Source organism: Notolepis coatsorum, assembly GCF_963971535.1.
Source record: "Notolepis coatsorum genome assembly, chromosome: 9".
In the NCBI taxonomy this organism is placed as follows: Eukaryota; Metazoa; Chordata; class Actinopteri; order Aulopiformes; family Paralepididae; genus Notolepis; species Notolepis coatsorum.
This window is the reverse complement of record NC_140173.1, coordinates 51,546,490-51,569,766: the sequence shown is the minus strand read 5'-3', so window position 1 is coordinate 51,569,766 and position 23,277 is coordinate 51,546,490. Positions and strand designations below refer to the sequence as shown.

At 45.7% G+C, this 23,277-nt stretch overlaps 1 protein-coding gene across 1 annotated transcript in view; it reads right to left on the bottom strand.

The window, feature by feature from the left end:
* The window catches only part of ptpn20 (protein tyrosine phosphatase non-receptor type 20), a gene marked incomplete at both ends in the record, with an annotated part of 317,069 nt that overhangs the window by 74,778 nt on the left and 219,014 nt on the right, over positions 1-23,277 (bottom strand). Inside the window, 6 exons of the mRNA XM_084321867.1 lie at positions 749-835; positions 4,897-5,130; positions 10,798-10,972; positions 13,236-13,406; positions 13,888-13,920; positions 14,017-14,485. Of these exons, the coding sequence (XP_084177993.1) occupies positions 749-835; positions 4,897-5,130; positions 10,798-10,972; positions 13,236-13,406; positions 13,888-13,920; positions 14,017-14,485 (1,169 nt within the window). The remainder of the gene's footprint in view (positions 1-748; positions 836-4,896; positions 5,131-10,797; positions 10,973-13,235; positions 13,407-13,887; positions 13,921-14,016; positions 14,486-23,277) is intronic.

The window sequence follows — 23,277 nt, the reverse complement described above, 5'->3', positions numbered from 1 at the left end:
GGACACAGACACACAGGGACACACAGACACACAGGGACACAGAGACACAAGGACACACAGACACACAGGGACACACAGAGACACACATGGACACAGACACACAGAGACACACAGAGACACACAGAGACACACAGAGACACACAGAGACACACATGGACACAGACACACAGAGACACACAGAGACACACAGGGACACAGACACAGAGACACACAGGGACACACAGACACACAGAGACACACAGGGACATACAGAGACACACAGGGACATACAGACACAGAGACACACAGAGACACAGACACACAGAGACATACAGACAGAGACACACAGAGACATACACACAGAGACACACAGACACACAGGGACACACAGAGACACACAGACACACAGAGACACAGGGACACACAGAGACACACAGAGACACACAGACACACAGACACACAGGGACACACAGAGACACACAGACACACAGAGACACAGGGACACACAGAGACACAGGGACATACAGACACAGAGACACACAGAGACACACAGAGACACACAGAGACACACAGAGACACACAGACACACAGAGACACACAGACACACAGAGACACACAGACACACACAGACACACAGAGACACACACACACAGACACACACAGACACACACAGACACACAGAGACACACAGACACACAGAGACACACAGACACACAGAGACACACAGACACACAGAGACACACACACACAGACACACAGGGACCCTCACCCTCCTCAGCAGGGGGCTCCTTCTCTGGAGTGCTGGGATCCTCTAAGCGAGTGAAGAACCTCCTGTCCTTCTTCCAGTCAAACAGACCTAAAAGAAATAACAAACATTTAAATAAAAAAATAAAAGAGAGATTAGTTCAGTAATGGTATCCTTCACGGTCCAAGGAAGCATTTCTTCTACACTGTGATCCCTGATTGTGAATAAAATAAACAGTGTAGGGAAATGAAAACAGGAATGGAATGGGAAGCAGAGCTGAACGTCTCTGTGTAATGGTGTCACTACCCAGCTGAGCGTAAACATTCCAGGGGGGGAGGAGGGTATTCCAGGAAGCAAGATATCGGCGTTAGCCAAAAATAACTGTTCAAAATTACTGTGAAATTACTTCTGAGTTATTGTCCACACTGAGAGATCGTCGGGTGTGAATGATATCCCTCGGGACCAATTATCTGGATTTCATTTGACGAATTGTCCAGAATATCATGAATTAAATATCATTATTTGTCAAATTTATGCAGCTAACTTGTGTAATCCTGCTTCGTGGAATCAAGCACACGCACACATACACGCACGCACACATGCACATAAATACATACACATAGACATGCATGCACATGACAACACACACACATACACAGATGCACGCACACACACATATAGACACACACACACATATACAGACACACACATATACAGACACACACACACACACACACATACACATACTACACACATATAGACACACACACGGTTACCTGGCAGTCCACCCACGTATATAAAACACAAACTAAACTAGTCTGCCTGTCTGTTCCAGGCAACGTACAGTAGATGAAGCTGCCAAAGACCTACATCCTACAGTAGAACAGCTCATATTCTCACCGTTCCACTTGGCTTGGCCTTTGGGCGCCACTGGATGCTCCTCTCTGCAAAGAAACACGTGTTTGATATACAATAACAGTACAGTACAGTGATATAGTGTACAGTACTTGAAAGATGAACAAGTGATATTCAGGAACTTGTAAAAGTGATGTGCATTATCATGAACCACGTGGAAGGCAAGGGTATTTTCAGTTTTTGGGGTAATTGACTGATTTTCACAGTTTGTTGGACATACAGTAATTACAGAAGGTGGGACTTGCAGAAAAACTGTGGGTCATTAGAAAGAATACAAAATCATATCATTATTTGTCTCTTATTACATTATTATTGGAATGGAATTCTGGAACCTATTGAACAGTTCTAGTGACTGGCTGGTCCCTAACGTTTGCTCAGAACAGGGTAAGTCTGCATTTTGCTATGATGGCCCTCTAGTTCATGGAATGAACTCCAACAGTCCTTAACACATTGGTTGCCAGCCGGGGGTGCGCGATTTATCGCTGAGTGCCAGCGCTTTAGTCAATGAGAGGACGAGCACATTTGCGAACGCATAAACTATATCTTAAATTATGGCTATGTGTCTAATACACCCGTCGCTTATCAATGACTTGCTTGCAGTCAACATGTATGAAATGGATTGTTTTTTCATCAGTACATTTCCGTTTTATACCGTTTTGAATAGTATAGTTTTGAAGATTTCTAGTGATTCCAGAAAAATTCGCGAAAATAGCTCTTTACTGGAATACACAAAACACGTTGTCATTTTTCTGCCTATTTATGAATAGTTTTCAAATAAACGCTAGATTATCGATAGTACGTGTACTTATGCACGCTAGAGAAGCGGGCTGAAAAATGTATCAGTAACACCGAAATCAAACAAGTAACTTCAACAAAGTTTTTAGGGATCTTAGTTGATGATAAACTCAATTGGAAAAAACACATTGATCATGTTTGTAAAAAAGCAATGAAGTCAGTAGGTATAATTAGGAAGGTGTGTTCATTGATAAATAGAAGTTGTTTTTTAATCCTGTATTATAGTCTTATCTTTCCTTACATATCTTATTGTAACATAATATGGGCTAGCACTCATTCATCTCATCTTCAAAAAATAATTTTACTTCAAAAAAGATTTGTTAAGACTGGCAACCCTCTCAGATCGATTTGAAACATCTGCTCCTCTTTTCAAGAAACTAAACACTCTGACTGTGTCTGAGGTTATAGATATGTATATTTGTGTACAAATGCATTCATGATCACAATCTACCAAATGGTTTTAATAGTTTTTTTTCTTTTAATTCAGATGTTCATTCATATGTTACATGTCAGTCCAGGGACCTGCATATACCTTATTGTGGTACTTCACTTAGGCAGTTCTCAGTGAGGTATAGAGGGTCCAATCTTTGGAATGCAGCTGATCCTATGCTGAGGAAATCTCCATCTCTGCTTATTTTTAAAGCAAACTACAAAAAAGTTCTCATATCCAAAAGTAGTAGATAAATAAATAGGTCATACATGTAGGTATGCATTTGGTTATGTGGGTGGGTAGGTTTGTAGGCAGGTGGGTTGGTTGTTATATATGATTATGTACGCAGTATATGCATGTATGTACTGTGTATGTATGTTTGTATTAACACGTATCTTTTGAATGTATTCTGGTATTTTATAATATGCATATTTCTTTATTTTTGTATGTTTGATTTTATAAAACAGGGGAAGTTCTTGATAAGCCTCTAGGCTTCTAACTTCTCCTTCACAATCGTTATAACTTATTATGTATTGTTTTTACTTCTGTTTAACTGTGTTAATAAACAAACAAACACATACACACATAGGAGACACGTTGTGAACGCTGTGAAAAAAAACTCTGATTAACCCAATACTGGTAAAATAAAGTCCTTACCTCACATCAGATGTTCTGCAAAAAGATTAATCCAATTCCTGACCGCCATTCCAAATATCGATCCAACGTTATACCTCAAAACACATAATCGACACTTCTTCCAGTTCCCTCAGTTGATGCAATTGTTACGAATGGCGCGTTTCATTGGCATGGTGGAGTGTGGAACCCAATTGCAGCAGATAACGGAGAGATAATTAACAGGAGGCAGGAGACGGCGTTGTGACGATAACAAGGTTTACTCAAAACAGAAAACAAGGAAACACGACTGACACACAGATAACATGAAACAATGAACCAGCAAGTGTATGCTGGCCCAAAACACCTAAATACAAACACTAATTAGAGACAGAGGGTAATTACTAACAGGACACAGGTGTGGTAGACAGAACTAACAGAATACAGAGCACACAGGGGAAAACAATAACAATTGAACAAACTGAGACATACGAGACTAAAACACATTTACAAAACACAGACAGTAGGGACACAAGTCTAACACAGTGGAAATAATAAAGACAACATAGACAACGAATATATCAAACATAAATGGCAGCAAATAATGTTAATCAGGTGAGTGAGCTGATGCCAGATCTGCCACATCTGGATCAGCCCACCAGTTGGCAATGTTGTAGTGTAAAGTGGTGTATTGAAGGGGAGTTGTGAAGGTCCGAAACCTGGACCAGCCGAACCGGGAGGAGGGTTGCCGTCTGGTCCCGCAGGACCGGGGGAAGCGTTACAGCAATAGTCTCAGGTTACATGCCTCAGAAGTAAAATGTGGAGCCCGGATTTTTTTTTTCTCATGCAGTCCCATTGACTCCATTCCAATGGGCCAATACCATCCGGGAGACGATAGGGGGCGGTATTTGCCCTTTTCGAGCTCAGAGCCAGTCCCAATGATAACGTGAGGCTGGATGGATGAAACATTTATGGATATCGCTAATAAAAGAAATAACGATTAAATAACGAGATTTCTCGTCATTGGCACTCAACGCATGGCGGCCAACAACGAGATTTCTCGTCGTTGGCACCCAATGTGTTAAAAGCTTGAGATTATCCCCTCTGTTGCAGAGTTTAAAACCTCAATCTCCATTGACCATCAAGTTGTATGTGTTAATATAATTTGATAATTTTTTTAGGTTCTGTATTTATTATTTCTTTTTTGTTTAGTTTGTTATTTCTACTGTCATTCTATTGTCATTGTTATTGTTATTATTATTACTGTCTGGTGATGTTCTGTTTATTATTATTATATTATGTGCTGTCATGTTTTGTTTTATATTCTATGTAAAAAAGAGAAAGAAAATCTTAAATGTGATCACAAAAAAATTAAATAAAGGTTTGAAATTAAATGAAAATATTAGAAATCATTTCTGACATTTCTCCCTCAGAGACCCGTACCTGAGCACCTTCAGCTTGACCTTGCGCGGGGCGACCTCGCAGGCCTTGACCGCGTCCTCCAGCGTCATGCCCAGGGTGCAGCGGCCGCAGATGTACAGGATCTTGTCGTTGGGCCGGACGCTGCCCTCCTCGCTGGCTGGAGAGCCAGGTACCACCTCCAGACAGTAGATACCCTGCCACCTGCTGCCTATGCCCCCGGTGAGCTTGATGCCTGGGGAGGGAACACACACACACACACACACACACACACACACACACACACACACACACACACACACACACACACACCACACACACACCACACACACACACACACAGACAGACAGACAGACAGACAGACACATACACACACATGCACACACACAAACAGACAGACAAACACATAATGACACACACACACACACACACACACACACACACACACACACACACGAAGTATAATGTAACATTAGAGAAGTAGGTTTAAAGGAACATGCCAACATGATGGGTTTACTGTCTTCTCCAGAGAAGCTTGAGTGACTGACTTAGAGTCAGACAAGAAGATATATACCAATTTCGTTCAGTAGAAAGCTATCCGGCTGCAAGCTAGTCTAGCTTAGCACACATTAATGGAAGTGGATATGGACCGGCTAGCCTAGCGGTTGGCCAAAAACATCACTCTCTGAGTTTTAAGCTAGGCTAGTGGTCTGTATCCGCTGAAGACGGTAAGCACATTCCCACAATGTGTGTGGGTTCCTTTAAGACCAGAATGTTATTGGTTCAAATAGGCAGGGTAAATCTGGGCAAAAAAAGAGAATAATTCACTTGTTCCCCTACGGTAAATGTTCCAGGGATTTGTTTGTCTTTTGACATTCCTTCAAACAACTCACAACCCCCCTAAATCATCTCATGACCCCTTGCGGGGTCTCGACCTCGACCCCCAGGGTGAGAGCCACTGCTCTAATGCCAGTGGATCAGACAACACAAACTCCAGACAGATTCTGACACGATTTCGTCATGGCCGACACATTTCCAGCGCCGTGCCTGATTATGAACGTTGCTTATCTATCTCACCAAGCTGGCCTGAGGGGGTCTTGTGTAGAATAGGGAATAGTCTACTGTTCTTAAGACCGAATATTCTAAAATTCTACCCCCCCCCCCAGTTTAAATTCAGTTAAAATGTTCAGTTTCAGTTCAATTCAGTTATTCTTTTTAATAGAATGGATCATTAAAATCAAAGGGTATTGCATATAAATAGACACTTCAGATAATCCTTCAGAACGTTGATCGGCTCAGCTGACCGACAATACATTATAACAATATTATTATTATAATTTTTTTAAATAAAAATAAACAATAATAATTATATATTAACACTTTCAGTGCCAGCAGGGGGCGCACGATTTAGTGCTTGAATGCCCACCATCCACTTCAATGTTAGCATTAATAATGCCTAATCTATGTTTTAAATTATGGCTATGTGTCTAATCTGCCCGTCGCTTATCCAGTCAACATTGTCGAAGCGGATTGTTTTTTTATCGGTTAATTTTAGTTTTATAGCATTTTGAAAAGCCCTCGTTTTCAAGGATAATAAAAAGATTCCATGATAAATGCCCTGTACTGGAATATTCTAGAATACACAAAAACGTTGTCATTTTTCGGCCTATTTATGAATTGTTTTCAAATAAACGCTAGATTAACGATAGTATATGTGTACGTATGCACGCTGGGGCCACAAGCTGAAAATCGATTACCTCATTTCCTCAACATCACACACACACACACACACACACACACACACACACACACACACACACACACACACACACACACACACACACACACACACATAGGGGACACGTTGATATCTCAGCGAATACAACTCTGATTATCCCAAGACTGGTAAAATAGATTCCTTACCTCAGATCAGATGTTCTCCAAAAAGATCATTCCAATTCCTGATCGCCATTCCAAAAATCGATCACTACTGTCTACGGCTGCTGTGAATATATATTCCAGGCTGATTCCCGTCCCGCGATCACTTCCATGTTGAGCAGACGGCTTGCCAGCTCAGGGAGCCAGCTGGCCCCGCCTCTACATATCACTGATCCCAGGTCAGTCTAAGCGACTGATGTGCAGTTTTCGGGGATAGACGATAGGGGCGCTTTTTTCCATTCTGAGCTGCTGATGGGGCTGGTGTACCAACGGGAGACTCGTTGATGAAATATGAATTCAGATTGTTAATAAAAAAATAAAACGATAATTAGCGTTGTGGGAATTCAGGGGGGGGGGGCTGATAAAACGTCATATCACGCCGTGGGCACTGAAAGTGTTAAGGCTGTCAATCGATTAAAATATTTAATCTGATTAATCGCATGATTGTCCATAGTTAATCGTGATTAATCGCAAATTAATCGCATAGTTCTAAATCTACCTTAAATGGATATTTTTCAAGTTTTAATACTCTTATCAACATGAGTCAACAAATGCTTGCTTTATGCAGCCATTTAACACAAAAGGATGACCCTCATGCATTGCAAATTTGCATCAAATTCAAAACAGAGTGATGCACAAAATAATTTAAAAGAAAATAATAATTTAAAACAATGTAGGCCTATAAAGTGTGCATGAAATAATAGGTGAAAGAAAACTTTAGGAACTTGTTACATTCACCCACACAAGGGCTGAGGACTCACGCTCTCTCTCACACTCTCCCAGCTCTCTTTCACTCTTGCCCCTTCCTCATCTCTCTCAAACATAGTATCAATGTGTATCAATAATACACCTGAGTGAAGTCTAGTAAAAGTTTAAAGAAAAATGCTAAAAAAGAAAAGAAAATATTATTATTCAAATCTTTTTTGATTTTCTGATAATCGCGTCCTTAATTTGCATATAAATGATACATGGGACACTCTGACAACTTGTTAACATAGCCTATCATTTTTTTCACCTTTTTTCCATTCTAGAAAGTCTGGTTAGAAGTATATTTCCGGGGGGTGCATGATACCCCCCTCTATCTACTAGACTACTAGTGTCGAAGTGTGTGTATCTCACCAAGCTGGCCTGTGGGGGTCTTGTGTAGAAGTGTGTGTATCTCACCAAGCTGGCCTGTGGGGGTCTTGTGTAGCACTGTGTGTGTATCTCACCAAGCTGGCCTGTGGGGGTCTTGTGTAACACTGTGTGTGTATCTCACCAAGCTGGCCTGTGGGGGTCTTGTGTAGCACTGTGTGTGTATCTCACCAAACTGGCCTGTGGGGGTCTTGTGTAGAAGTGTGTGTATCTCACCAAGCTGGCCTGTGGGGGTCTTGTGTCGAAGTGTGTGTATCTCACCAAGCTGGCCTGTGGGGGTCTTGTGTCGAAGTGTGTGTGTCTCACCAAGCTGGCCTGTGGGGGTCTTGTGTAGAAGTGTGTGTATCTCACCAAGCTGGCCTGTGGGGGTCTTGTGTAGTTCAGAACGCAGCGGCCCGCCTGATCTCAAACCTACCGAAGTCGGCCCATGTCACCCCACTTCTTAGGGACCTGCACTGGCTCCCCATTGCTGCACGAATCCGCTTCAAGGCCCTCGACCTAGCATACCGTGCGGCAAAGGGAACTGCTCCCGCCTACCTCCGGTCAATGGTCTCTAACTACACACCCTCAAGACCCCTACGCTCTGCATCTTCTGGCCGCCTCAGACCTACTCTTATCCAAGCTCCGGGAGGGTCATCAAAGAGAAGTCGCCTATTCTCAATCCTTGCCCCACAATGGTGGAATGAACTACCCACCCCAGTTAGGACAGCCGCAACACGTCCAATCTTTCGCCGTCGACTAAAGACGCACTTCTTCAACAATTATCTGAAAAAAAAAAAAAAAAACTAACCATACTGTCATGCACTTGTCCTAATAAACTAACCTACACTGTAGCACTCAACACTTTGATGAACATTGTTACTCAGCTGATAGAGTTGTGCCCTTCCTGATGGCTTGTCGTACAGAACTTGTAAGTCGCTTTGGATAAAAGCGTCAGCTAAATGACTAAATGTAAATGTAAATGTAAGTGTGTGTATCTCACCAAGCTGGCCTGTGGGGGTCTTGTGTCGAAGTGTGTGTATCTCACCAAGCTGGCCTGTGGGGGTCTTGTGTCGAAGTGTGTGTGTCTCACCAAGCTGGCCTGTGGGGGTCTTGTGTAGAAGTGTGTGTATCTCACCAAGCTGGCCTGTGGGGGTCTTGTTTAGAAGTGTGTGTATCTCACCAAGCTGGCCTGTGGGGGTCTTGTGTCGAAGTGTGTGTATCTCACCAAGCTGGCCTGTGGGGTCTTGTGTAGAAGTGTGTGTATCTCACCAAGCTGGCCTGTGGGGGTCTTGTGTAGAAGTGTGTGTATCTCACCAAGCTGGCCTGTGGGGGTCTTGTGTAGAAGTGTGTGTATCTCACCAAGCTGGCCTGTGGGGGTCTTGTGTAGAAGTGTGTGTATCTCACCAAGCTGGCCTGTGGGGGTCTTGTGTAGAAGTGTGTGTATCTCACCAAGCTGGCCTGTGGGGGTCTTGTGTAGAAGTGTGTGTATCTCACCAAGCTGGCCTGTGGGGGTCTTGTGTAGAAGTGTGTGTATCTCACCAAGCTGGCCTGTGGGGGTCTTGTGTAGAAGTGTGTGTATCTCACCAAGCTGGCCTGTGGGGGTCTTGTGTAGAAGTGTGTGTATCTCACCAAGCTGGCCTGTGGGGGTCTTGTGTAGAAGTGTGTGTATCTCACCAAGCTGGCCTGTGGGGGTCTTGTGTAGAAGTGTGTGTATCTCACCAAGCTGGCCTGTGGGGGTCTTGTGTAGAAGTGTGTGTATCTCACCAAGCTGGCCTGTGGGGGTATTGTGTAGAAGTGTGTGTGTCTCACCAAGCTGGCCTGTGGGGGTCTTGTGTAGAAGTGTGTGTATCTCACCAAGCTGGCCTGTGGGGGTCTTGTGTAGAAGTGTGTGTGTCTCACCAAGCTGGCCTGTGGGGGTCTTGTGTCGAAGTGTGTGTATCTCACCAAGCTGGCCTGTGGGGGTCTTGTGTAGAAGTGTGTGTATCTCACCAAGCTGGCCTGTGGGGGTCTTGTGTAGAAGTGTGTGTATCTCACCAAGCTGGCCTGTGGGGGTCTTGTGTAGAAGTGTGTGTATCTCACCAAGCTGGCCTGTGGGGGTCTTGTGTAGAAGTGTGTGTATCTCACCAAGCTGGCCTGTGGGGGTCTTGTGTAGCACTGTGTGTGTGTATCTCACCAAGCTGGCCTGTGGGGGTCTTGTGTAGCACTGTGTGTGTATCTCACCAAGATTGCAGTGACTGTTCTACCCCCACATTGGTTATGTGCACCATTGAGGTCATGGATCAGCTTCATATCGTCTTCTGTCTGACCTACAATGTCTAAACCATGCCTGTTCTAGTTCATTGCTGGGTTAAGTAATTATATTCTATTCACATACTGTATATGCTTAGTACATGTATCTATTCTATTCACATATATGCTTACTGCATGTATCTATTGCTATATCCGCCCATCACAATCGTCTGTTCCTGTCTCCCTGTGAGTGGATGTCTCGTGGTGATGACCGGAGTGGTGGACGTCCCGTGATGATGGCCGGGAGGATGCAAATCTCTCTACGCCACGCCCATACCTCAAATGGATCCGTCATCAGCTCTATTTTCAATCTTTCAAAATGTTCTTATGTACCCCAGTTGCTATTGCATGTATTTATTTGTGTTTCATTACACGTATATGTACATGCTTACCAACTGTACAATTAGTTACTGCACACTACATCACCCCTGAGTGGAACATAGAAAGCCAAACTTTCCCCCACTGTACCGAAAACCTGTACCGAACCTTGACTTCAAAACCGAGGTACGTACCATACCGTGGTTTTTGTGTACCCCTAGTAGAAGTGTGTGTATCTCACCAAGCTGGCCCGAGGGGGTCTTGTGCAGGACAATGTCAGGCAGGCTGTCACAGGAGGGTGCAACCACCAGGTTGGTTACAGACCTCCCCAGGGTCATACTCAGTCTCCTAGGAGATGATCTCAGGATTGTCATGGCAGTCTCGTCTGCCACACTGGTGACATCATGGCCGTTTACCTGTAGAGAGCAGCACAGTGTGAGAATCAATCTCGTCAGGCTTCAATTAAATGGTAAATGGATTGCATTTATATACTGCAGCACACTTTAAAGGTATTTTCTTTTGTTAAAATATATGTTTAATAGCTCTACATCCCAACAGCCATCACTGATATAGTGTATTTTCTGGTATCTTTTCCCACATTATCCAATCAGGAGAGAGAACCCTAGAGTAGATAGTAGATATTCATATTTATTTCAAGAAATCTTGCCAAATTTGCTTACTGCACTAGCAGACTATTTAACTTGTTTCAAGAACGCATTTGCTTAAAACAAGTTTTTATTTCTTATTTGTGTCAGCCCATTTTTGCAGTGTGGAGTTCTCTCTTCTGATTGGATGAAGTGGGAATGGGATACCATAACATGTATTTTCTGTTTACTGCAGAGTGGAGGGACTGGGAGACCCATGTTAGACCACTTATTTTAACAAACCAAGAAATACCCCTTTCAGCACCTTTAATAAGAGCTTTGCAACTTATGCTTCGCTTTCACCCATTTACTCACACCGACACACACCGACGGTGAAGGTGCAAGCGGTTAGGGGTTAAGTGTCTTGCTCCAGACCATTTGGCGGGTCAGGTCAGTGTCTTAAAAGGAGCTGGAAGTGGTACATATTATGTATACGTATTAAATAGCTCTACATTCCAACAGCCATCACTGATATAGAGTGTTTTGTCAGTAACATGGGTCTCCCAGTCCCTCCACTCCCACATTATCCAATCAAAATATTTCAAGAAATCTTGCTAAGTCAATTTTGCGGTCAAATTATTTTAAATTAAGGACACATTTGCTTAAAACTAGCTTTTATTTCCTATTTTTTCAGACCATTTTTGCAGTGTGGAGTTCTCTCTTCTGATTGGATAAAGTGGGAACAGGATAATAGAAAATGTATTTTCAGTTTACAGCAGAGTGGGAGGGACGGGGAGACCCATGTTACTGACCAAACATTCTATATCAGTGATGGCTGTCGGAGAGTAGAGCTATTATTTTAACATGTAGACCACTTATCTTAACGAACCAAAAACAATACCACTTAAAGCACCTTTAACCGAATGTACTAGCATGCCTGTGCGTGTGAGTGTTTGTGTGTGCTGGGGTGCGTTGGTCATGGGACGGGGTTGCACGCTGAAGGAAATACAGGTTTTCAAGGTGTATATAGTGTTAAATATTGGTGGATGACAGCATCTACTTATAGCCAGGTCAGAGAGGTAGATGTGGTGGTGGAGGCGGTCAGAGAGAGTCAGTGTGGTAGCAGCAAGCAGGGTATGTGTGCAGACCCAGGGTCGTTTAGCACATAACAACTGATAAGGACTGAGAGCAAGCAGAAATGGTCAGAGAGAGAGTTTGACATCAATAGAACGGACGTTTAATGTGTGTTAAAGGTGAATAGCAGTTGCCATGACAGCGCGTCACATAGTGACGAGAAGAGGGGGCGGGCCTGTCGTTGCTATGGCGAAGATAATATAATGTGAGTTTTCTTCCGGGTAAGGTTAGACTGAGATACGAACCACACAGAAGAGAAGAAGCGTTGATCAGAGACTTTGAAACGGCTCCCTCCTCTCCTCGCAAAGGGGGGGGGGGGGGGGGGGGGCAGCAATAGAGACGATGACACATCATCACGAGCAGATATGGTTGTTGACTACGACAAGGCCGCGACGACCACCGAGCGGGGTAACAGGAGATCATTAGAATAATGAATTTAGTTTCTTTCAAAGACTTTTCAAGGACAATACAGCACTGTTTTCCATCTCGTTTCCCAAGAAAGGTAACACGTCTGACAGTGGTGAATTCTTATGATTATGGATTGCATTAAAGGGGAATGACCACGATGTACAGCCGGTATGAGAAGATCAAGAGATAAACACAATGCAGAAACTACACGAGCCAACAAATGAAGAGGTGATACTGGCTGATCATGGTCAAGATCTAACAACGCCGAGCAACCGGCTCCGTGAGCAGAATCACGGATGTGCACGCGCGTGCACACAGGAATGCGCCAACTCGACTCATGCGCCAACTCGCCAAGTACCCACCTGGCTACTTTGCATAACAATAGCTCAGGTCGTCAGGTGTGTTCAAATACGTCCTCAGATACATTCACACAAAACTTGTGAATGAAATGTGTTACATTCCATTCCTAGAGGCAATTAGGCATCATCTTTAGTCTGTGCGCACGCCAGGGAACCAGTGAGTGTGTGTGTGTGTGTGTATTCAGTGTGTGTACCGTGACAAGCCTGTCCCCTGCTCTAAGGCGTCCGTCTGTCCTGGCTGGGTTGTCCAGGATGTCCTGGATGTAGTAGCAGTTGTCCAGCTTGCTCCGGGTGATGGTGAAACCAAAGCTACCATTCCTGGACTTGGTGAGGACCACCATCAGCTCAAACTCCTTGATCATTCCCTGACACAGAGGAAATAGAAATGTGTCATTATTAAGGCCTTGTCTACATGCACACGGGTATTTTTGAAAACTGTAGCTGTTTCTACACGGTTTGGCCTTTTTCGTCCACACGCTGACTGCCTTTAGGATTCTGAAACTGGACCTTTTTGAAAACTTTAAAACGTGAACTGAAATTCAAAACATGGGATGGGAATTTCTTTCAAGTTCAAACTGACAAATAGAGCTCTTGCTGCAAGTGCTGATTTTAGGCAACAACAACTGAGTTTTTCTTGGTGTATTTTTATACATTTGTAATGCCTGTAAACACTGACGTGAAATTGAGCTGTACTGTATTTAAAATTATGACAGATTATGGAAGTTACAAGAAATCGTATATTGACCATCTAGTCCAACTCCTCAAGAACCTCTGTAAACAAAGACAGCGTTTACATGGTCAACTAAATTCCTCATAGAGCCAAGCAAAGGAAACCTCACAACAAACCTGTCTGGGGTCCTCATCATCATCCTCATCATCATCATCATCATCGTCATATCCCTTCTTCTTCTTCTCCTCCGGCTCCTCCTCCCCAGGGGGAGCCGGCTGCGGGGGAGGCATGGAGGAGGAGGTGACCTGGGTGGTTATGGGAGACGGGGGCGCGGGGTGGGGCGGAGACCCGCTGTTGTGGGAGACGTCGACGGGGTGACTCTGTAGGATGGGGTGGTGCTGGGCCTTGGGCGGCTGGGTGGTGAGGGGCTGGTGCGCACGGCTGCAGGTGGTGAGGGTGTCCGAGGACATGCTGGTGGGGGGCGGGGTGGCGGCGGCGACGTGGGCCATGAGGCCCAGGCCGTGGTAGCTGAAGCTGGGCGCCATGGACATGCCGTCGGAGAACAGGGTGGTGGGGGGGTGTGAGGCGCGGCCGAGGGCCGTGGAGGTGGAGGTGGTGGGAGGGGTTTGGGTGGACGTACTGGAGGCGGGGGAGGAGGGGAGAGGGCGCTCCAGGGTGGAGGTGATGGTCAGGTACTCCTCATCGGCCAGGATGGTCAAGCCGTTTCCCATCATGCAGTAAGTCAGGCTGCCGTCCGCCTCCTCTCTGAACCCGCTGCAAGAAGACATCTCAGTTCAGTTCAACAGCAGGATGCATGTGTATATCATCAACATTCCACGCTGCCAAAACACATATGACTAATGTGTAATTAGGCTGATAGATGGTAGGGATGTGCATGACTGACCAAAATCATTTTCGAATAGTCTACTGCTCTTAAGACCGAATATTCGAAAATTCAGTTTCAGTTAGATTCAGTTATTCTTTTTAACTCTTTCACGGCCATACCCGAGTATAGTCGGGTTATCTCGCCAACGGTTGAGCAACAGAAACCCGAAGTATGCTCGGGTTTTTATCCTTTGATATTTTCCTTTGATCTCCGTTCTATACAGTCAGCCGGAGCCATCTAGATGTCTATGATTCATCTACCTACGTTGTAATTGCAATGACGATCGAATATCACCAGGTGGCAGTATCGCCTACCTTTGAACTGGAATGGCTTGGTGTGGATACACGTTTTCCTTTTTTTCTTTTTTTTGTTAAGGGCTCCTCCTCCTGCTTGAACATAGATTCACAGCGATCGCCTCGAAATTCCGTTGCCGAAGCGTATTTCCCATCGAAACGTGTATAGACGGCGATGCGATCACTTGGAATTATTCTTTTTGGAATACCTTCTGGCTAAGGTAAGGTATATTCTATGTCTATTTTACCGAACCTGAAACATGTTTTTCTAACGATCAAAGTTTTGTGTTTTACCGGACGTAAAACATGCTTGGCAAACACAATCACAGTTTTGTGTTAAAACGATGATTTGATTTGATGATTTTGTGAAGGTACATATGTACATGTTATATACCTTTGATTTGGGAGTATTTGGGGCTTCAGGGAATCACCCAGAACGATTCAGGCTTATTGCATATAATGCGTCCTATCTATGGAAAAAGACTGGATTCCGAAAATGGGGCGCTGTTTAGCGTGTAGCATGTAACAAAATACAGTGTGTAGAAATGAGTTGATTAGTCGGTAATGGACTATGAACAATGCCTGTAAAATGAGCCATACTATTGTCTCCATAGCTATAATACAGAACACATGATGGGTATGCAAACATAGCTAAAATGGTCATTAACGCTGGCGCCAAACGGTGCAGATGGCGATAGCTGCTGGCTGTAAGGCTGAGCCTGAACCCTGTTTTTAGGGTTCGAACGTTCGCCAGGGTTTATCGAACGAACGTTCGAACGTTCGTTTTTTTTTATTTTTTAATAAAAAAACATTTTAATAATTTTTTTTTTCATTTTTTTAAATAATAATATATTTTTTTTATTGTATTATTATAGATCCTACGGAGGGCGGCATTGCATAGTCTATTGGTGAAAAACATGTTCTTTACAGTGGTGGCTGTTCATGTAAACATGTAATTAAACAAAGCACTCAGAAGAAAATAAACAAGCTACTGCATCAAAAGTTACTACTTATGATAAACAATAGCCCTTGCAGGCTAGATAAACAAAGGCATTCGTTTTGTGGCATTAACGTTATATAGTTAGTGTTACACGTTCAATAACAGGTATTCACTCTTGGTCGACGGGGAGCCTCAACAGACCCGTCGGACGGGCTCCCAACACGCCTGCCGCCCGTCCACCCTACCACCGTTCCGAGGTAGACGGTGGACTGGTCTGTTGAGGAGCCGAGGCGTGTGCCTGCTGTTGTTTCCAACGCAACCACCTCCCGCCATGAAGCTCGCGCTCCGTGGCCGAAAAAGGCTGGTATTCATTAATGATCCTTCTGCAGGTTCGCCTACGGAAACCTTGTTACCGATTACTTCCTCGGCGGGGAGCTAACTACGGTTCCCCGGTAGCTACGGTAAGTCTGTTGACGCTTCTCGCAAGCAGATCAATGGCGGCATTGCCTGAAGTAAAAAACGAATAAACGCTTGCCGATTGGTGGTAACAGCAGAGGCGGGTGCAAGCGGTGTGTGACGTAATTGGCAGAATCGCCTGTCAATCAAAATAGAGCTCTGGATGAGAAATAGTATCCCGCTGCAGCCCGGCTGACCATACTGTTTGAGTCGAGCGCCTCGCATTCACATCACCTCAACCCCGTGCGCATCCTTTATTTTTTTTCACCGAACGTTCGAACCTATTAATTAAAGTCTGAATGTCAGCGTAACGAACGAACGTTCGAACGTTCGGGCTCAGCCTTAGCTGGCTGTGAATGAGTTAATATAATGGATCATTAACACATTCTGTGCCAAAAACGACATATTACGTTTTTGCCCGACAAGCATTGAGTGCCAGAAATGACATATTACGTTTTTGGATCGTTTGATCTTTTTACTTTGATCCCCGCTCTACAGACATGCCGGGAGCTATCTGCATCATTTAGGCACGTCCCCACACATTAGAACTGCAATACTGATCGACTATCACCAGGTGGCAGTATCGTCCGTGTCTGGACTGCAATGGCTGATAGTCAGCTTCACTTTAATTTCTCCTTGGTTAGTGGCCCCTCCTTCTGCTGGAACAGAAATTCACAGTGCTCGCCTCGGAATTCCGTTGCAAGCGTATTTGACTATCGAAACGTGTATAGACATATACACTGGTAATTGCGATGGTGATGCGATCACTTGGAATTATTCTTCTTGGAATACCTTCTGGCTAAGGTAAGGTACATTCTATGTCTATTTTACCGAATCTGAAACGTGTTTTTTTTTTCGTCGAGGAGAAGAGCTGCTTCAGGTGTGGGCGAACCGGCCATCGCTTCGGCAGTTGTCGCGCATTGTCGGGGAAAGGGGGGGCTCGCTAGGTCCGGGAGGGACGCTAGCAGGTGGGCTTATTTCTCCCTTTTCTCATGACTCTCGCAAATTTTTTGACATCACTGTGGGGTGTGGGAAGTCCGTCAGGAAGACCAAGGCTTTGGTATATTCAGGGGCAGCGGGGAATCTGATTCATGTGGGGTTAACTAAAGAGTGGGGGGCGGCTAAGTGGCGCAGGGGGCAAGGCGCTCGCCACTAATGCAGGAGATGCTGGGTTCGAGCCCAGCTCTCTGCAAGCTGGTCATTAATACTAACGCAATTGGCAGTGTTAGGGGTGGGAAGCTGGTGGGTGGGGATCGGACGTTGTGGACAGCGACTCCTACAGGTCGGTTGGTGCGCAGCAGAATCAGGAAGCAACGGGTGCGGCGTGTCCCTCCGACGCAGACCCTCGCCGCTGAGAGATCGCGCTGTGTAGGTGAAAAGATGCGACGGCTGCCTCCTCGTGTACCGGAGGGGACACGTGATGCAAGGCTTCGTCCACATTGCAGCCAGCCTGTGGGAGGCATGGCCTAACAGCATTCGAGACAGGGGAGGGTAGAATTGGACAATACGAAATTGGGATGGAAGAAAAATAGAAAATGGGAGAAAAAGTTGATCAAAACAAAAAAACTAAAGAGTGGGGTATTCCATTAGAGATATTGGAAGTGCCCATCCCAGTCCAGTCATTGGATGGACAGCCACTGGGTAATGGGAGTATTACCCAGCGAACGGCGCAGCTGCACATTCAGGTGGCTGGTGGTAGGTGAGAATTTTTTGTCATCATGTCTCCATACTGTGTTATTGTATTGGGTCACCGCTGGTTAGCCGCACACAACCCTGTTATTAATTGGGCCACGGGTGAACTCTCAATGGGGAGCGGCGTCAAGTCGGTCTCCGGCAAGAGTTTACCCGCCCCTTCTCCCTCTTCTTTTTTGTCTCCCTCTTCTCTCTCCAGGATGGTGGGGAGCGTTGCAGACTCTGTAATATCTCCTAATCCCGATTTAGTAGGCGTGTCTGAGATCTATTGGGACCTGGCGGACGTTTTTAGTAAAACGTGTGCTAAAGCACTACCGCCTCATAGGTCATACGACTGCCACATTAATCTCCTTCCCGGTACCTCTCCCCTCGTGGGCGTATGTTTTCCCTCTCTCGCCCGAGACAGTTTCCATGAACACGTACATTCAGGAGGCACTGTATTGTACCCGTACTGTATTGTACCCATTCTGCAATCTGTTAAATAAAGTTTTCATTCATTCATTCATTCACTGCTCGCGGGGCATATTCATTCGTCCACATCTCCTGCCGGCGCTGGGTTATTTTTTGTAGCAAAAAAGGATGGTACCCAGCGACCGTGCATTGATTATAGGGGATTGAACGACGTTTCCATCAAGAACCGGTACCCTCTGCCTCTCATGGACACCGCCTTTGAGTGCTTACAGGGGGCGCAGGTCTTCTCTAAACTTGATTTACGTAATGCATACAACCTGGTCAGGATTAGAGAGGGAGAGGAGTGGAAGACTGCATTTAACACGCCCAACTGGGCATTATGAGTATTTAGTCATGCCCTTTCGTTTAGCTAATGCTCCAGCAGTTTTTCAGGCTCTTGTTAACGACGTGCTGCGGGATCTAATCGGGGTGTCAGTCTTTGTGTACTTGGATGACATCCTCATTTTTTCCCGCGATATGGTGCAGCACCAACAGCATGTTCGTCAGTTGCTACAGCGTCTTCTCAAGCATCAGCTATTTGTTAAGGCAGAAAAGTGTGTTTCACACTGACACCGTTTCCTTCCTGGGCTTCGTGTTGACGAAGGGTGATCTTCGCATGGATCCAGCCAAGGTGAGTGCAGTCTTGGACTGGCCATGGCCTTTGTCGCTCAAGGAGTTACAGCGCTTTTTGGGCTTTTTACAGGCGTTTTATTCGCAATTTTAGTGCCTTAGCCAATCCCCTAACAGCTCTCACTAAGTCCTCTCTCCCTGGCTTTGAATGGTCGCCTCGGGCAGAGTCGGCCTTCTGCGACCTCAAACGTCGATTTACCTCCGCCCCTGTACTGATCCGCCACGATGCAGAGACTCCGTTCATAGTGGAGGTGGATGCCTCTGACATCGCGGTGTGGCGGGGTGATCTCTCAGCAATGTTTAAAGGACGGGAAAGTGCATCCTTGTGCTTTTTTTCCACACCGGTTGTCTTCTGCCGAGTGTAACTACGACGTGGGTAATCGGGAGTTGTTGGCAATCAAGTTGGCACTGGAGGAATGGAGACATTGGTTAGAGGGTGCGGCACACCCTTTTATTGTTTGGACTGATCATAAAAACTTGGCTTACATCCAAGGGGCTAAACGCCTTAACGCTCGCCAAGCCAGGGGGGCGTTATTCTTCACTCAATTTCGATTTTCCATCTCCTATCGGCCCGGTTCCAAGAACGTCAAACCTGACGCTCTGTCATGCCAGTTTGATCTTCCGGGCCGGGAGGAGAAGCCTCACCCTATTATTCCACAGGCCTCGATTTTGGCACTTGTGTCATGGGGCATAGATAGGGTGGTAAGATCGGCTCTGGCACGGGAGCCCGATCCCGGTGGGGGTCCTCCGGGGCGGACGTATGTGCCCAAGGCTGCACGCTCGCGCCTGCTGCAGTGGGCACATACCTCTTCTCTCACCGGCCACCCTGGGGCCGCCAGAACCCTGGAGTTTATCCGTAGGAGGTTCTGGTGGCCAACAGAGGGGGATACGCGCTCCTTTGTGGCGGCCTGCCCGGTGTGCGCGTGTAGAAAGACCTCTCGCCGTGCGCCGGCGGGTCTCCTCCGGCCGCTTCCTATTCCCAAATGTCCCTGGTCACACATATCCCTGGATTTGATTTCTGGCCTTCCCCCGTCAGATGGGTTCACTACCATTTTGGTGGTAGTGGACCGCTTCTCCAAGGCGGCCCACTTCATTCCCCTTCCCAAACTTCCCTTGGCCCGAGAGATGGCTGACCTGGTGGTGCAGCACGTCTTTCGGGTCCACGGGCTTCCAGTGGATATTGTGTCCAACCGGGGCCCTCAGTTCGCCTCCAGGTTCTGGAGGGTGTCCTGAGGTGTTATGTTGCCGGTTGTCCGGCGACGTGGAGTAGGAGTTGGCCTGGGCAGAGTAGGCGCATAATACCCTCCTCTCCTCCTCTACTGGTATGTCTCCCTTTCAGTGTCAATATGGTTTTCAACATCCTCTTTTCCCCCGAACAGGAGCAGGAGGCTGAGGTGCCATCGGCCCAGGCACATGTGGCTCGCTGTCGCAGGACGTGGAACTGGGTTCGAACGCCGCTGCAGAAGGCTTCTGTTAAGGCTCAGCGGTAGGCTAACCGCAAGCGCCGTCCGGCTCCGGTTTTCCGTCCTGGGCAGCGGGTTTGGCTTTCGGCCCGTGATCTCCCTCTCCGGGTGGAATCCGGGAAGCTGGCTCCTCTCTTCATAGGCCCCTTTAAAGTGGTTTGTCGGGTGAACCCTGTGGCTTACAGGTTGCTGCTTCCGGCTTCCATGCGGGTTCATCCGACGTTTCATGTGTCCCTGTTGAAGCCATTCCGCTCATCGCCCTTGTCCCGCCACTTCCTGCGGTCCCTCCGCCTCGCATCCTTGATGGTCAGACTGTCTACACGGTGCGGAGGATCCTGGGTTGTAGGCGGAGGGGTAGGGGGTTTCAGTTCTTGGTGGATTGGGAGGGGTACGTGGTAGAAGAGCATTCCTGGGTGCCTCAAAGGGATATCTTAGATCCCAGCCTGATCGACGATTTCCGGCGGCTGCATCCCGAGGCCTCTAGGTGAACGTCGGGTGCCGTTCGTCTGGGGGAGGTACTGTAACATTCTGGGTTCTCTGGCCTGGTTAGGCCTGAGAATCCTGCCACAATTCTGACGTCTGTCACTTGTGTAGCACTTGTAGTGGGCCCTCTCTGGTTTCAGGTCGCACTACATAGACTGGGACATGTCCAGTGTGTTTCACTACAATATAGATATCTGCTTCCCACCGGTCTGCTAGCTTGTGCTTTCCTCTGAGGCGGACGTTCTTGACGAGAACCCTGTCCCCTTCCTGCAGGGTAGACTCAACAACTCGTTTGTCGAACCTGGCTTTGTTGCGGTCCGCCGTCTTCTGTGCATTTTCTGTAGCTACTCTGTAACTTGCTTCAAGGTGCGATCTCAAACTGCGGACGTACTGCGAGTGTGAGCCTGGCTTGTAATTGCCACTGATTGTCTGTCTCCTTTGATTTGCTGTCACCCTGTGGTGCGTATGGAATGTCAGGAATGTGGAGTTAAATAACCCCTGTTTCCTTCTGTCCCCTGTCGGATCTTCACTATTCCCAGAACCAGTACGCGGCAGTACCGAGGACAAGTGCTGACGTTTACTTGCATCCTGTTCGCTTGTTTTCCTATTGTTTAGCTTTCTTGTTTTGCATTCTCTCAGTTGACGCCCGGCGTCTTTTCTTGGTTCCTATCTGCTCAAGTGCTTTCCTACAATAAAAAGGATACACTATTGTGAAGAGCTAAACTACTCTCCGTCTCATCATTGCCACCACTACTGATACTCCAAGCTCACTTACCTTCACCGCCGTAACAATTATGTACCAGACGAGGATACAAATTATATTTTTTTCTTCATTGTATCTCCATTTACTCTGGAATGGTAATAGATGTGGTTTACTTACACTGGATTCACATGTCCTAGCATCAAAGGAGACCAGAAACATGCATATACAGTAGGCCTTATGGTTGAGGAGCTATCATGATTAATTTGGGGCATGTAATTTCGGACAGGAGGCCTGAAAAATATGCTTGGTAGTGTTATGAAATGGGTGATAGCACACATTTGGAGGCAACTGCTGCATTGCTATCACATATTTTCTAGCAGTAGGGGTGTATACCTTCCCAAAAATCTATATGAAATTTAGTCCCCCAAGATGGTACCGACCAACCCTACTGGCTCACTGCCTATAAGAGGGAGATAGCCACAGAAGAGCAGTTGCAGCGTCCCTTTTACAGAGAGACGGCCGTTGCTAGGCCAAAACAACGTAAGAGTGAAGAGAGTTAGAGAAACATCCGAAAATCCGCCTAAAAATACATACCTAAGTAAATGGAAGATTGCTCCACTTCTACAAGGTCCGTTTGCATGTCCTTGGTATCTACGGACATCTATGGATCTCAGGGAATGTATTCTCAGTATCAGAAATAGTGTGTCTGTTACTAGGCTTGAGTAAATTGTGATTTTTTTTTTTTTTTTAATCTTTGACGGTGAATAACACCATTCTAGAAATGACCAGACTTGAAAAATTGCCACTGAGCTCATTCAGCACCTTCTTGATATCACATGTACAAAATCTAAGCAAATTAATAAAGGGAAGATGATTAAACAGGAGATTTTGTAGAGACGGTACTGAATTCTGCCATCCGGACACATGCAATTTGAAATATGATTATAGAATATAGAATATCAGGCCTATAAATTACCTTATTATGGCCAAGTCACACATCTATGGATCGGGCCAAATCTCCCCTTTCCAATGGCATAGTTCAATCTGGATTTAGTATCACCAGGCGTGATTCACAAACCGTGAATGAAATCGACTATAAGTACAGTTACTTTTTTATATATGTAAATGTATCTGCCATTTTTTATCCGATAGACGTTCACAGAAAGGTAGAGAAACTAACTGCATTCTGTTTTATGGCAATAACGTTCAGGTTTGTGGGAGATAATCCCAAAAAATAAGATAACAAAAAAGAAAGCCATTCCAGAAATCAGATGATTGACAGGGGCTGGCATGAGCTAGGAAGTGTCGTTTTTAGAAAATTCGAAAGCCCATCCAAAGTCCTGGATCTCCTCTCCTCATAGGACTACAAACTAAATGGCTCATATTTCACTAATAACACTAAACAAAAACGTATTGCTGAAAATATACACTTTGACTGCTGTTTTGACAGGGTTAGGGTCTCTTGACTACATAAAAGAAAAGACCCAGCATTAATTCATACATTCTGTAGAGATGGATTTATGACGTGATGTCATTGTGAGTCCGGTACCGGACCCCTCAGGCTTAAGAG